General features: G+C 45.8%; 1 protein-coding gene across 1 annotated transcript in view; it reads left to right on the top strand.

The window, feature by feature from the left end:
* Window positions 1–389: 389 nt before the first annotated feature.
* NCBP3 (nuclear cap binding subunit 3) overlaps window positions 390–15824 on the top strand; it is a 40094-nt gene continuing 24659 nt past the window's right edge. Inside the window, exons 1-3 of the mRNA XM_010343650.3 lie at window positions 390–630; window positions 3660–3725; window positions 6408–6513. Of these exons, the coding sequence (XP_010341952.1) occupies window positions 448–630; window positions 3660–3725; window positions 6408–6513 (355 nt within the window). The 5' untranslated portion in view covers window positions 390–447. The remainder of the gene's footprint in view (window positions 631–3659; window positions 3726–6407; window positions 6514–15824) is intronic.

Genomic DNA, 15824 nt, shown 5'->3' with positions numbered 1-15824 from the left:
GCCACCGAGCCCGGCTTCCTTGGGTCAATGTCTATGCCTCAGTTTCGTCATATATGAAATGGGGGTCATAATAGGATATACTTCACAGAGTTGTTCTAAGGGTTCGAGGGCTTGGAAGTGTCTAGCACATAGTGATCGCCCAGCAAAGTTAGCGTTCAGTGCAGGGTCAGCCTCAAGGCGTGGCAACCCCAGACTACCCGGGGCTCCCCCAGGCTCCGTCCGCTCCTGCAGGCCCCGCCCCCTCCCACGCTCAGTCCCGCCTTCTCCTCCGCAGGTCCCGCCCGGGTTCCTCCCGCCACCAGGGGGCGGCGGCGCTGAGGGCGGCCTTCTGGCGGAAGCCGGCGACGCTCTAGGTGGCTGCGGCGGCTCCTCTGTGGCCAGGGGCCTTGGCGCTCTAGCCGGCGGCCGTGAGGGGCGGGCTCTCGGTGCTCCGGCCGGCGGGCAGCGATGGCGGCCGTGCGGGGCCTGCGGGTGTCGGTGAAGGCGGAGGCCCCGGCGGGGCCGGCCCTGGGGCTCCCGTCCCCTGAGGCGGAGTCCGGCGTAGACCGTGGCGAGCCGGAGCCCATGGAGGTGGAGGAGGGCGAGCTGGAGATCGTGCCGGTGCGGCGCTCGCTGAAGGAACTGATCCCGGTACGGGCGGGGGTCGGGGGGCTCGGAGGAGGTCGCGGGGCGAGTGCCCGGCGCCGGAGGGGGCCGGAAGGGGCGGTGGCCGGAGCCCCAGCCGGGGAAGTCGGGGGAGCGGGAGTGAGGGGAGCCGCGCCCTGGGGCCGGGGGCGCCGGTCTGGAGTAGGGACGCGGAGCAGGAGAAAGGACGCCGGGGCACCGGAAATGGGGGTTGAGGGGGTGGCGGGGAGCTGGGAGGGAGTTGAGGACCCCCCTCCGCTGCCCCCTCCGAGCCGCGCAGTGCAAGGGGGTGAGTGAGGAGGGGCTGGAGGGATGAGATAAAGGGAGAGCCCTGGGCGGGAACAGAACCGGGACAGCCCCGGAGGAGCTGCTGGCTGGCGCCAGCGCCCAGGTCCCCTGAGGGTCTTGCCCCGGAGGAGTGGGGTCTGTGACACACACCCCTGGCTCTTTCTCTTGGGAGAAAGTACATTGTCAGCAGCAGAGCTCACTGCTTCTGTCGTGATCAGGGTCGCCCTGACCCCCCACGGCCCCACTGGCACCTTACACCGCGGCCCCAGCATCTGACTCAATGAAAACAAAGTGGAGACGACCAATAGACGTCCTTGGGCCCTCCTCCACCACGCCGGGGATGGTGAGGGGTGTTTTGCTTGTGGCTTGGTGGCTGGAGATCCAGTTCTTAGAGCTGGTCTCAGGCCTGATGACTCCTCTTCATTTCTCACCTAACATGAACTACTTTTGACCACATGTCAACATACGTAGACTGAAGTTACCGAGAAAGGTTAAGGTATGATCGCCAGAGACGGCAGACGTGAATGGTTATGATTAACAGCAGTTACATAGTAGATTTACCATTCACTACATTCACTTCATTCACTGCCATTCGCTTCCTTGTGTCACTTAAATACACTGGCCGTGCACGAGGACCAGCTCTTTTGGAGTCTAAGTTCCAGACCAGCCTTAGCAACATAGCAAGACCCCTTTGGGGTCCCTCCTTTCGCTTCTCCCCATCTCAAAAACAAAACCAAACCAAAATAAATATCACTGCCGTTGTGAAGTAGGTGTTACCATTCCTTCAGTCATTCAGTTCAGCGTGCATTCATTTATTTATTTGAGACCAAGTTTCACTCTTGTTGCCCAGGCTGGGGTGCAATGGTGCGATCTCGGCTCACCGCAACCTCGGCCTCCCAGGTTCAAGTGATTCTCGGGCCTCAGTCTCCCGAGTAGCTGGGACTACAGGCATCCGCCACCGCACCTGGCTAATTTTGTATTTTTGGGAGAGACACGGTTTCTCTATGATGGTCAGGCTGTCTCTAACTCCTGACCTTGTGATCCACCCACCTCAGCCTCCCAAAGTGCTGGGGTTACAGGCATGAGCCACTGCATCCCGGCCTCAACGTGTATTATTTATCACATCTCCCACTATGTACCAGGCACAGTCCTAGGTGCCTTGATCAAGATCAAGATCAAACTCCCCTCTGGAGTTTATGTTTCAGGTGGGGACACAGTAAATAAATAATTTTGTCAGTGTTAAGTAGTGTGAAGAAAGTAAACCATGTTAATGGGATGTCGGGGGTGGAGGGGGCGGGCACTCGAGGAAAGGAGAAGGCGGGAGAGTGGTGTGGGGGGAGTCTGTGCAGAGGGGGAAGTAGAATGTGATAAATAGGATGGTCAGGGAAGTCCTCTGAGATAGTGACACTTTAGCTAAACTCTAAATGACAAAAGGGAGCCAGCCTTGTGCAGATTGAAAGGGAGTTCTCTAGCAGGGGCAATAACAAGCACAGAGGCTCTGAGGTGGGTCCAGGATTGTTGGAAAGTTCGTAGCACAAATGGAAGAGCAGTAAAAGAGCTCAGGAAGGCAGGTAGATACCACGGAGGAAAGTGAGACCCAGAGAGATCAAGGAAACCACAGTGTCCTGTAATGAGTGACCATCAGAGCTGAGGTTTCAGTGCTCGCCTGGTGTTCACATCCCATCCTCTTTGCATTGCATTGTGCGAGATTTGCCTTGGGAGTTCTAGGTGAGGCTGGACCTTCTGCATTGAGGTGGAGGGTTATGCTCCACCTGGTGGCCGGACATGGGGATTTGTTCAGATGAGGTTGAGGAGCTGAGTGTGCCTCATCTTTTGACATTTTCCGAAAAGCCTTTAGATTTTCTTTACATGGATACTTTCAGTTGGTGGAATTACATCAGGTTTTGGATAGGCTCTGATCTTCTTATTGGAAGATCTGATTGATAGCATAGAGTCACTGGCGTGGGGCTTCTTAATAAAAGGTTGCCAGGGGTAGGGAAGGGTTTTGAAAAGAATGACTATTCAAAAAGAACCAGACTGGCCAGGTGCGATGGCTCACGTCTGGAATCCCAGCACTTTGGGAGGCTGAGAAGGGCAGATCACCTGAGGTCAGGAGTTTGAGACCAGCTGGCCAACATGGTGAAACCTTATCTCTACTAAAGAAAGTTAGCCGGCTGCAGTGGCACATGCCTGTAATCCCAGCTACTTGGGAGGCTGAGGCAGGAGAATCACTTGAACCGGGGAGGTGGAGGCTGCAGTGAGCCAAGTTCACACCACTATACTCCAGCCTGGGCGATAGTGCGAGACTCCATCTCAAAAAACACACAAATATAAAAACCAAAGAACCAGACTGGGTGTGATGGCTCATCCGTGTAATCCTAACACTTTGGGAGACTGAGGCAAAAGGACTGCTTTAGCCCAGGAGTTGGAGACCAGCCTGGGCAACATGGGGGGACTCTACCTCTACAAAAATAAAAAAATTAGCTGAGCGAGGTGGCACATGCCCAAAGGCCCAGCTACTCGGGAAGCTGAGGTGGGAGGATTGCTTGAGCCTGGGAAGTCCAGGTTGCAGGGGAGTTGAGGCTGCAGTAAACCATGATGCTTCCACTGCACTCCAGCCTGGGCAACAGAGTGAGACACTGTCGCAAAAAAAAAAAAAAAAAAAACAACCAGTTGTCAGGCTGACTTTTATCATGGGTTTTTCCTCAATTGCCGTCTGAATTTCTCACCCTTCCCCTTTGTGTTAGGACACAAGCAGAAGATACGAAAACAAGGCTGGCAGCTTCATCACCGGGATTGATGTCACCTCCAAGGTAAGGCAGACTGGGATGCCTTTATTCAGGGTGATGAGCAAGTGAACTTAATCAACTTGACCCCGAGGACTTAGCACTAAATACTTTCTTTTTTCTCTTGTTGCTGGATTTAAATCTCATGCCTGTAATCCTAGCACTTTGAGAGGCCAAGGCAGGTGGATCATTGGAGCCCAGGAGTTCAAGACCAGTCTGGGCAACACAGTGAGACCCGTCTCTACAAAAGATACAAAAATTAGCTGGGTATGGTCGCACATATCTGTAGTCCCAGCTACCCGGGAGGCTGAGGTGGGAGGATTGCTTGAGTCTGAGAGGTCGAGACTGCAGTGAGCTGAAATCATGCCACTGCCCACCAGTGTGGGCAACAGTGAGACCCTGTCTCAAAAAAACAAAATGCTGTGTTATACCGTGATGTCTTCATGCATCCCGAAACTGTGCAGGACAGCCATGGAGAGGTAAAATCACTCTGCGTAGATACCTGTATATAACCATTTCCAAGAAAATGACCAGTATCAGGAATGCTTTTTAAATGATATGTCCATTCTTTAAAAAATGTGTACTGTTTCAGTTGAAATGAAACAAAACATAAAAAGTGCCTGGCACATAGTAGGCTCTTAATAGTCTTTATTCCTCATCAGTTGTAGACTTAGAAAAATAGGGCTTCTTGATTGCCTGGCTGTCTGAAGTTTGAAGCCCAGGTCAAGGGAATTATTCTCAGTACCTAAGACTATTGGCTTTTATCTAATGATTGCTATTACTAGATTACCACCTTCACTGTAACACCTCATAGAGTCAAGCCTATTATTTTCCTTCTACATAGTAAATACATATAAGTTGCTTTAATCAGTGATGTTCAATTTTAGACATTTTTTCTGATTTTAATTGTGCAGTTTGGAACAGAATTTTGTATTACATTTCTGGATAATAGTATATATTGCTGTATTGAATAGGTAAAAGCAAAAATAAAAATATATCATGCCTACCTTTTTATAGTTTTTGTTTTGTTTTGTTTTTATTTGTTTTGAGACAGTCTCACTCTATCACTGGAGTTCGGGGCTGGAGTTCGGGGGCACAATCTCCGCTCACTGTGACCTCCACTTCCTGGGTTCAGTTGATCCTTCTGCCTCAGCCTCCTGATTAGCTGGGACTACAGGTGGATGCCATCATGCCCAGCTAACCTTTTTATAGTTTATCTGTGTCTCAGTGTGTTTCCAATTACTTAAAGGCAAAAAAAAAAAAAAAAAAAAAAAAGAATTGGTCATCTTTTAGACAAGAAAAGAGAAAATCTTTTTTTAATTGTAATTGAATAAGTAGACTGTTTATAATCTTACACCGTTTGCCATTATATGAAACAGGTATTTGGGAAAAGGGTGGTAGTCTCAGAGTTAGTACTTTGTTTCTAAAGGAAGGTAAATTGTTGTTTGTACTAGGAAGACTTCAGTGAAATAACGGGCATAACTATTGGGAAATAACAGATGTGTTGCTGCTTTACCAATCCCCAAAGGTTTCTGTAGTCAGACCTTCAGTTAGTGTGGCAGAGTCAACATGCAATTAATGAAGGGGGCCGGACGCAGTGGCCCACGCCTGTAACCCCAGCACTGTGGGAGTTTGAGGCGGGTGGATCACGAGGTCAAGAGATCGAGACCATCCTAGCCAACATGGTGAAACCCTGTCTCTACTAAAAATACAAAAATTAGCTGGGTGTGGTGATGCATGCCTGTAGTCCTAGCTACTCTGGAGGCTGAGGCAGGAGAATCACTTGAACCTGGGAGGTGGACGTTGCAGTGAGCTGAGATTGTGCCACTGCACTCCAGCCTGGTGACAGAGTGAGGCTCCATCTCAAAAACAAAGCAAGCAAAAAAAAAAAAGAAAAAAAAAAAAACATCAGTGAAGGGTTCCTAGGAGCCATCAGAAAGGAGCCATCAGAAAGAAGCCCACAGGTGGACCTGGGTTTATTTTACCTCCTAGAAGAAACTTATAAAGCTGATTATTTTTTCCATGAAGTGTCAATGGTTCTTATCACTTAAAGATGAAAACTGGTGATTCCATGGACACAAGGCTGGAAGAGGAGAGACAGGTTTTTTTTGCTTCAGTGTTATTTTTAAACAGACTGGCTTTAGGGAGTGGACTGCTCAGGCAGATATAATGTGGAAGAGTGTGATAGGTGTGATTACCATGCCCACAGACAATGAGAAATGGTGGTTGTAGGTGGGCCCCTAGAAATAGCACTGGAGTCAGATCTGCTTACTTACCAGCCGAAGTATTCCAGCAAACCTTTCTGCTTTTTTGTGCCTCCATTTCTGCACCTGGAAAATTGGGATGTTGACATTGTTTCGTTGTAATTTGTTGGCATAATTGGTAATAACAAATGCAATGTCATATAACTTCATAAACGGTAAAGCACTCTTCATTCAGTCAGCAGATACTCACTGAGTTCCTAGTATATCCCAGGCACAGTGACAGGTGGTGTAGGGTTGGCCATGGTTGTAAGTCACAGCAGTACTAGCCTATGCCCTCCCGGTCATTGAGTGTGAATGTCCAGGTCTCTGCAGAGCTTATTCAGGGTACAGCGCTGCTTATTTCTTCCTGTATATTTCAGGTTTGCCACTAATGCATCATGATGCATTTGCAATTTAACGTGCCTTCGCCATCTTTTACTACTGTAACTTTTTCTGTACTTTCTAGGAAGCAATTGAAAAGAAAGAACAGCGAGCCAAGCGCTTCCATTTTCGATCCGAAGTAAACCTTGCTCAAAGAAATGTAGCCTTGGACCGAGACATGATGAAGAAAGGTACAGGGTGTTTGGGGTGACATTTTTTCCACATTTCCCCAGAGAATGACTTTTCCCTGCCATTGTCTCATGCTTCTGGCCTTGCCTTGCGTGTCCACTCCTTATCCGAACACTTCTACGAGAAGGGACCTGTAAGTCTCCATTTCTGAGGTCACCTGTTTAAGGTTCAGATGCTGTCAGCTGGCTCAGATATTAGAGCTGGGAAATAAGAGATTGTCTTTTCTGAACAGACCCAGAGAAAAAGTTACCAGTTAGTGGTGGAGCTGAGATTCAAACCTGTGCTTCTAAGGACCCTTACTCATTTTCTGCTTTTACCATAGAGGTGTTAACTTTTCTTTGCCTTTAAATGTAGTGAAAGTGTATCACAGTGAGACCTTCTTTTAGGGCGTTGGAGCAATTTCGAGATTGGTGGGGAAAAGCCATGAACACTTTTATTGATAATCTGAATCTATTGGCCAGGCCTGGTGGCTCATGCCTATAATCCTAGCACTTTGAGAAGGCCGAGGCAGGGGGATTGCTTGTAGTCAGGAGTTTGAGACCAACCTGACCAGCCTGGGGAAATCCCATTTACTGAGAAATACAAAAGTTAGCTGGGTGTGGTGGCGCATGTCTGTAATCCCAGCTACTCGGGAGGCTGAGGCTTGAGAATCGCTTGATCCCTGGAGGCAGAGGTTGCAGTGAGCTGAGATTGCACCACAGCACTCCAGCCTGGACAAGAGTGGCACTCTGTCTCAAAAAAAAAAAAAAAAATCTGAATCTGATGATAATCCTATTGTCAGAGAAGGCTAAACTAGTTCTGCCCTGAGTTTTAAGCCTGCCCTTCCAGTTGCACTTGTGATTTTATTTCACTTTTGTGTTTTGTTGGCATATTTTACTCCCTAGAACTCACCTTGAATTACCGTATATAGTAATCTGCTACAGTTTTCTAAAACAATGTATAAATAAAAGGAAAAATTACTACTTTTTTAGTGAGTCTATGTACTTATTTATTATTCTGCTCTAATATAAATCCATAAATGCAAAAGGCTTCCCTCTGTGGTATTTGCACATTTGGGTGTTCATAAAGGGCTTAGTAGGCAGCTTTCCAAACATATGGTAAAGGCCTCTGCTGTACTGTATGAGCTTCTCCGGCCTTGTTTGGTTGATAAAAGCAAAAGCTCTGTAAATATGTTGAATGAATGAAAGAATAGCTGCTGTTTTTGTGACCTTGCTTCTTGACCAGACACTGTTAAGCACATTACATATGTCTTTTATGCTGCTCACAACAACTCTATGAGGAATATATTTTGATCCCTATTTTACAAAGGAGGAAGCAGGCTCAGAGTAGTTTAATAAATTGCCCAGCGTTATGTAGCTGGAAAAGGTGGAGTCAGGATTCAAACCTGGTTTATTGGACTCTCCAGCCTCGCTCTTAACTCCTTGGCTCTGTTGCTGTGTGGTATAAGATATGGTGCTAGTGACTGACATGCTGTCCCTCCTCAGCGATTCCTAACGGCACAGTAGTGTGGGGCAGAGCTGAACTCTAGAGCGGCCTCACTCTTTATCCTGCATGACTCGTTCAAGTCAGAAACACGACCTTGCTTCCCTCGTGGGCGGGGTTTCTGTTTGAGGAAGTCCTGTGCAGGCCACGGACAGCACGTGGCTTGGTATCAGGTGCCTGCGCAGTCAGGGTCCTCTCTCCCAGCTCTATCTTGAGGGAATCGTGGTTTTATCACACCTGTTTGTTTGTTTTATCTTTTCCTCCTTGGACTAGACACTTAGTATCACCCCTGTTGTCTTCGGGTCCTGAGAGCGTTCCTTGAGGCGGCTTGCCTCTGATACGGTTCTTGCCTTTTTCACTCTGCACATTTGCCCTTCCTTGTTGCACGCCTTGTCTCTGGTCAGGTGTCACTTCCTCCATGAAGCATCTCCACTCACCCACTTGAAGTGGTTTCTCACCTCCTCCTGGAATCTAGTCTCAGTTCCTTTGTGACTGTGGGTGACTTCTTGAGCCTTGTTAGTCTCAGTGTCCTTGTCTGTAAAATGGAAATATGATACTTAGGATCACATTTGCGGTTAACTTGTAATTAAAATTTTTTTTTTCCTTTTTTTAAAATACAACTCCAATCTCATGGTTCTAAAGATATTCCTAAGAAAGGCGGTAAGGTCTGCCCTGGGATGTCAGCTGGGGAAGGTCACTTATTTCAATCTATTCTTCATCCAGGAGTCAGCATGGCCTAGGATAGTGTTCCTGCTGCCCGTCTCAGATCAGTTTACATTAGTTGGGGTTGGATAGGTCCCAGGGATAGCTATTGGTTTTGTTTTCTGAGACGGAGTCTCGCTCTGTCACCCAGGCTGGAGTGCAGTGGCACCATGTTGGCGCACTGCAACCTCTGCTGCCCGGATTCACGCAATTTTCCTGTCTCGGCCTCTCGAGTAGCTGGGAATACAGGCACGTTCCACTGCACCCAGCTAATTTTGCAGTTTTAGTAGAGATGGGGTTTCACCATGGTGGCCAAGCTGGTCTTGAACTCCTGACCTTGTGATCCACCCGCCTTGGCCTCCTAAAGTGTTGGATTATAGGCGTGAGCCACCGCAGCTGGATGATAGTTACTGTTTTTATATCTTCCCAGGTGATTTAATGTGCAGCCAGGATTGAGAACCATTGGTTTTGTGGTTATGAGCACCAGCTCTGAAGCCCAGTTACCTGGATTCAGATCTTGTAACTCTCTAGCTCTGTGCCCTTGGGCAAGATATTTAGCCTCTAAAAATCTCAGTTTCCTTATCTGGAAAGGCAGATGACAGGGCTGCTGGGAGACTAACAGAATGTCACAGTTGGTGGAGTGACGCTTGGCACGCAGCAGGTGCCCAGTTAATGTCAGTTGTCATCGTCATCTGGTACTCTCCACCTTCCCAGCAGTGATTCCAGTGACCGAGCTTCTTGGGAGAGTGGGGAAATTGGAATAAGCATGTTGACGCCTGCATCCACGCCAGGTGTCCAGTTAGTTCAAGTTATTTGTTATTAATACCAACAATAGTAATAAAAGATCAGATTTGTCAAATGCTTACTATGTGCCAGCCCCTCTGCTGTGTAATTAACTTATCCTGCCAACGGCCCTTTGAGGAAACGGTGTTTATTATTTCCATTTCACTGATGAGAAAATTTAAGGTGCTGAGAGGTTGGGAAACTTGCTCATAGTCCCACAGCTCTGTCAGTAGCACAGCTGAGGTTGGAAGGCTGATCTGACTGAAGCCTGTGTTCCCACCTGCTCTGCCAGCATTCAGTCTGGGATGTGCTACACTAGACTATTCTGCATCAAGAGTGACTTGCTGCATTTGAATGATTCGGTGTCAAACAGCTTCAGTCTCTTTATCCCCAAGATCAAAGCTCTTGTGGTTGGAAGAGACCTTAGGGGTCATCTAGGTTACCTGCCCAGCGCTGCAGGCCTTCTGGCAAACTTCCTCATCATCTTTTGGCCTCTGCTTGAATGTTTCTTAAGTGATGGCATGAGAACTGTGAGGCAGACAACTTTATTTTTGGATGCTTACTTGTGTTGAGCATTGCCTTCTAGTAATTGCTGTCTGTTAGTGACTGCGTGACTCTTAAAACAACACTGAAGTCCTTTTGTACATGGCCCTTTGGGTGGTAGAAGCACAGGCCCACTGCCTATTCGCTCAACTTTTCTTCATGTGACGCGACTTTTGGTCTCCCTTCCTAAACACTTTCCAGTTTCTGAATGTTCTTCATGAGCCGAGATGCAGGTTCCAGTTGTGGTTAGATGCACAGGGAGAACGGCAGGGCTGTGACCATGGTGTCTGTCTCAGCCACTTCATGGTGTTGCATTCATCCTACATGCAGCTGAAGCACCTAGCTCTTTCCCCAGGAAGTGTGCCCATCAGAACAGTCCTTCACATCTTGTACTTGAGGCTTTAAAAAATAATTACTTTTCAGTGTATTCCTATTAAATTACATCTTGTTGATTTCAAACCTCTGTTTTCAGTCTGTTAATTTTCTTCACAACTCTACCCCTCAGCTCCCAGCTCTGCTCCATGCTGTTCCTCCACACTGTGGCATGTGTGGCTTCTGTTTCTTCATCCAGTGGGTGGTGATTGGTGGACAGTTATTCCGGTATCATAAGTCTGATTCTCTTATCATAAAGCCCACATTTCATTTTACTGTCATAAGGAACGGGATTACATGCCTTAATGAACTTGAAATAGAACACCATCTATGTATTTTCTGAATATCTTGAACTGGTAATCCTATCAAAAAAGAAATGAGGTTGAAATGAGATTAGTGTGGCTTTCTTCTTTTTTTTAATTCCATCCAAGGCTTGGAGCTTGTTTCTTACTGAACTGTTGTCATTCCCTATGGGAAAGATTTGGTTATTTATTTATTTGTTCTTTAGAGATGAGGTCTTAGTAGTTTCCCAGGGGGGTCTTGAACTTCTGGGTTCAAGCGATCCTCCCGCACTTAGCTTCCCAAGGTGCTGGGATTGCAGGCATGAGCCACGGCACCTGGCCTAAGACTTGTTTTTTAAGGGATCATAGATACTGTCTAATAAGTTTTTTTTTTTTTTTTTTTTTTTAATTTCAGAGGCTGACAATGAGCTTTTCAATCTTCATGACTTCTAACTCCAAGAACCAAGAAGGCCCTTGGACTGAATAAATCTTTGTTTTCCATCCTGCATTTAGGCCTTTCTTCGGTTTGGGAATTTTTCCTTTCTTTTTTCTTTGTTTTTTTTTTTTAATGAAAACTCCTACAGGATTAGTCCTCACAGTTTTAACATACTTTTCTCCTTCCCTGCTACTTTTTCAAGATTATTACCTAATTCTGAAATCATAGCTGTGTGTTTGAGTTAATACATTGGGATGTAATTCTACACTAGAAGATTTAAATCTATTAAAATGAATTCTTTTTTTTTTTTTTTGAGACAGAGTTTCGCTCTTGTTACCCAGGCTGGAGTGCAATGGTGCGATCTCGGCTCACTGCAACCTCTGCCTCCTGGGTTCAGGCAATTCTCCTGCCTCAGCCTCCTGAGTAGCTGGGATTACAGGCACATGCCACCATGCCCAGCTAATTTTTTATATTTTTAGTAGAGACGGGGTTTCACCATGTTGACCAGGATGGTCTCGATCTCTTGACCTCGTGATCCACCCGCCTTGGCCTCCCAAAGTGCTGGGATTACAGGCTTGAGCCACCGCGCCCGGCCCCCTCAAAATGAATTCTTAACGCTCTTGTCACCTAACTTGAGTTTTCACTGTTCTTTAATGACAGTTGTCAGTAGAATAACAAAATAGGTCAACAGTTCTGCCTTTTTGCCTTTTTTTTTTCCCATCATCTTCCCAAAGCAGGTTTTGCTTTAAACACTTACAAAAAGAAAGCTGTCAGCGTTTTCTTTTATTTTTTCTTTCTTTTTGAGATGGAGTTTTGCTCTTGTTGCCCAGGCTGGAGTGCGGTGGTGTGATCTCAGCTCACCGCAACCTCTCCCTCCCGGGTTCAAGCAGTTCTCCTCAGCCTCCCAAGTAGCTGTGATTACAGGCATTCGCCACCGTGCCCGGCTAGTTTTGTATTTTTAGTAGAGATGGGGTTTTTCCATGTTAGTCAGGCTGGTCTCGAACTCCCGACCTCAGGTGATCTGCCCGCCTTGGCCTCCCAACGTTCTGAAATTACAGGCATGAGCCACCAGGCCCGGCCGCTGTCAGCATGTCTGATGAGCTTGTACATGCTGGACTACAATCTTTTCTTCATCAGCTCTTTTACAAACAGTTCATGCTCACCAAAGCACATTTGGAAGAGAGAACAGGAAGCAAAGTTGCCCACAGTCTACATTCCAGACGCAGTCCTTGTCAACATTCTGTGTATTTCCTTCTCATCTCTTCCGGGCGTGAACTTCTGTTTTTCGCTTCATAGTCACACTGCTTTTTTTCCTTTTTCCTTGTCAGTCTGTGGTCAGCATTTCCATGTTACTCTGTCGCCTGGAATGAGCGGTTCAGATTTGTGCCATTCTTGTCACAATTCATCTGTCTCCCACATGTGTGCTTTGGCGAGTTGTGCTCACCTACAATTTGCTACCTTCTCTTTTCTGGGGAACCCCAGGAAATCCTTGTTAGTGACCGGCAGTGCAATAGTGAACAGAGGCCTAAATGCAGGATGGAAAACAAAGATTTATTCAGTCCAAGGGCCTTCTTGGTTCTTGGAGTTAGAAGTCATGATTTTGGAACAAAAAGAGCCTGTGGGAAGGAAAGAGTTGGTTTCACAGAAGGTAGCAGAAAGCAAGGAGGGCCCCGAGTGATGGTAGAGCAAGCAAACTGAGGAGGAGGGAGAAAAAAAGTAGATAGGAGACTTGTTGATCTGACAAAAAAAAAAAAAAAGAATCTTAAATGAGACTAGCCTAGAAACAAAGACCAAAAAGTGACAGAAGTAATTGTCAAGGGCATTCTAACACTGTTCTAACATTACAACGTTAAAGCCAGACCTACAGGTGAAGAAATCCTGAAAAGCAAAAGAGAGAGAATGTAAGGAACAAAATTTCTGGCCTCGGATGTCTCTTTTTAAAAAACAGAGACGGTCCTGCTGTGTTGCCCAGGCTGGTCTCAAACTCTTGGGCTCAAGTCCTCGTACCTCGGCCTCCTAAGGTGCTGGGATTACGTGCATGAGCCACTGCACTCAGCCTCACATGTGTATTTTAATTTAGAGAATGTCATATACATTCAAAACTTGGGCAGTGGATAATCCTGTTCAAAAGAAGCACGTAAGGATACCAAAAAAAGAAAAAAATGCAAGCGCCAGATACAGTGGTGCATGCCTGCAATCCCCAGCACTTTGGGAGACCAAGACAGATCACTTGAGGTCAGGAGTTCAAGACCAGCCTGGGCAACATGGCAAAATCCCATCTCTACAAAAATACAAAAATTAGCTGGGCATAGTGGTTTTTTCCTTTTGAAACAAGGTATTGGCTCTGTTGCTCAGGCTGGAGTGCAGTCGTGTGATCATGGCTCATTGTAGCTGTAGTCTCCTGGGCTCAAGCGATCCTCCCACCTCAGCCTCCTGATACCTAGGACTACAGCCGCACACCACCACACCCAGCTAATTTTAAAATTTTTTTGTAGAAGTGGGATCTCCCTGTGTTACCCAGGCTGGTCTTCCAAACTCCTGAGCTCAGGCAGTGGTCCCACCTCGGCCTCCTAAGTGCTGGGATTACAAGCATGAGCCACCATGCCCAGCTGGATTCATACATCTTCATGGTGTTTTTATCATTTTTAATTTGGGATGTCAGAAAAATACTCACCTGCATTAGTCTGGCCACACTTATACGGGCTCCTGTTAAACACATCTCTTAACTCTTTGAGATTTAAAATTATGATGTGTTTAAAGTTATTAAACACATTTTTGAATTTGTAAACTTTTTTGTTTTAATAGAAGTAGTAGCATATATCTGTGGAAGAAAGATGGGCTAAATATCTCTTAAATTTTGTTAATAGCATATAAAAACATGTCTGAGAGTAATGGACATTAAATTCTTTTTCTAAATTATTTTTTAATTTTTGTGGGTACATAGTAGGTATATGTATTTATGGGGTACATGAGATGTTTCGATACTGGCATGCGACATGAAATAAGCACATTGTGGAGAATGGGGTATCCATCCCCTCAAGCTTTTTTTTTTTTTTTTTTTTTTTTCTTTTTTGAGACAGAGTCTTGCTCTGTCACCCAGGCTGGAGAGCAGTTGCATAATCTTGGCTCACCACAACCTCCGCCTCCCAGGTTCAAGTGATTCTCCTGCCTCAGCCTCCCAAGTAGCTGGGGCTACAGGCACACGCCACCATGAATGGCTAATTTTTTGTATTTTTGGTAGAGATGGGGTTTCATCGTGTTGGGCAGGCTGGTCTCGAACTCCTGACTTCAAGTGATCTGCCCCCCTCGGCCTTCCAGAGTGCCTAGCCCCCTGAAGCGTTTATCCTTTGAGTTACAAACAAATCCAATTACACTCTTTATGTTATTTAAAAATTTATAATTAAGTTATTGTTAACTGTAGTCACCCTGTTATGCTATTTATTAAACAGTAGGTCTTATTCATGCTTTCTACTTTTTTTGGACCCATGAACCACTCCCTTGACAGAGTTGCTTCAGAGAAGGAAGAGAGAGAAGGGATGTGGAGAGGTAATATGGGCCCCAGTTTCATATGTAATGTTCTGTGTGCCTGAGATCTTATGAGGAATTAAGCATAAAGCTAGGTAGTAGATATATAGGTATTTTAAATTTATTTTTTCTTATCGATATGTTTACGTATTTTGCAATTAAGATTAAAGGAGATAATGTACTTAAAATATGTATTAAAAAAATATGCAGCTGGCCAGGCGCAGCGGCTCATTCCTGTAATCCCAGCACTTTGGGAGACTAAGGCAGGCAGATCACAAGGTCAATAGATAGAGACCATCCTGGTCAACATGGTCTCTACTAAACCCCGTCTCTAACTAAAAATACAAAAATTAGCTGAGTGTGGTGATGCACACCTGGAGTCCCAGCTACTCAGGAGGCTGAGGCAGGAGAATCCCTTGAACTCAGGAGGTGGAGGTTGCAGTGAGCTAAGATTACATCACTGCACTCCAGCCTAGGTGAGAGAGTGTGACTCTATCTCAAAGAAAAAAAAAAAAATACGCAATCCTGATAAGGCTAAGTTTCCATTTTGACCATAGTCTTGAACCTTTCTCCTTCCTCAGAAGTAACAGCTATCATCAGTGTGACTCATCCAAGGCCTGGCCTTTGCTAGGTGTTTGTGCACATAAATATGCACCCTTAGTAAATGTTTTGTTTTGTGCGTTTTTTTTGAAATGTCATCACCTTGTATGTAATTTTTGACAACTTGTTTTTTCACTCAGTAGTGCATCTTAGAATCTTTCTGCGGTATATAATTTATCTCATTTTTTTAACCACATAATATTTTATAATGTGGATAAAACATGATTTATTACCCTGGAAACTACTGGGTTATTAGAAATAGTGCTGCAGCGAGTATCTTTGTGTGAACTACTTTGTGAATCCAAATGTTTGGGTTTATTTAGGGCCAATACTGAGGAATAAAATTCTGCATGTGCAAAATCACATTTTTAATAGACACTTACAGTTTGAGTGACGATGCCAATTCATACTCCCACCAGCAGGGGAAGTAGCTCTTCCCCCTACTTCCTGCCAACATTTCATGCTAATAAGATGTGAAATCTCTGGATTCAAGTACCGGAAATGTGGGGAAGTAAGATGTAAAATCTGGTCAGTGGAAACTGGCATCTTCTTGTTTTAATGCGCGTGTTAGTGATCAGTAGTGAAGTCA

Source organism: Saimiri boliviensis, chromosome 17, assembly GCF_048565385.1.
Source record: "Saimiri boliviensis isolate mSaiBol1 chromosome 17, mSaiBol1.pri, whole genome shotgun sequence".
Taxonomy (NCBI): Eukaryota; Metazoa; Chordata; class Mammalia; order Primates; family Cebidae; genus Saimiri; species Saimiri boliviensis.
The sequence above is the reverse complement of the archived record's forward strand: the minus strand, read 5'-3'. Positions and strand labels throughout refer to the sequence as shown.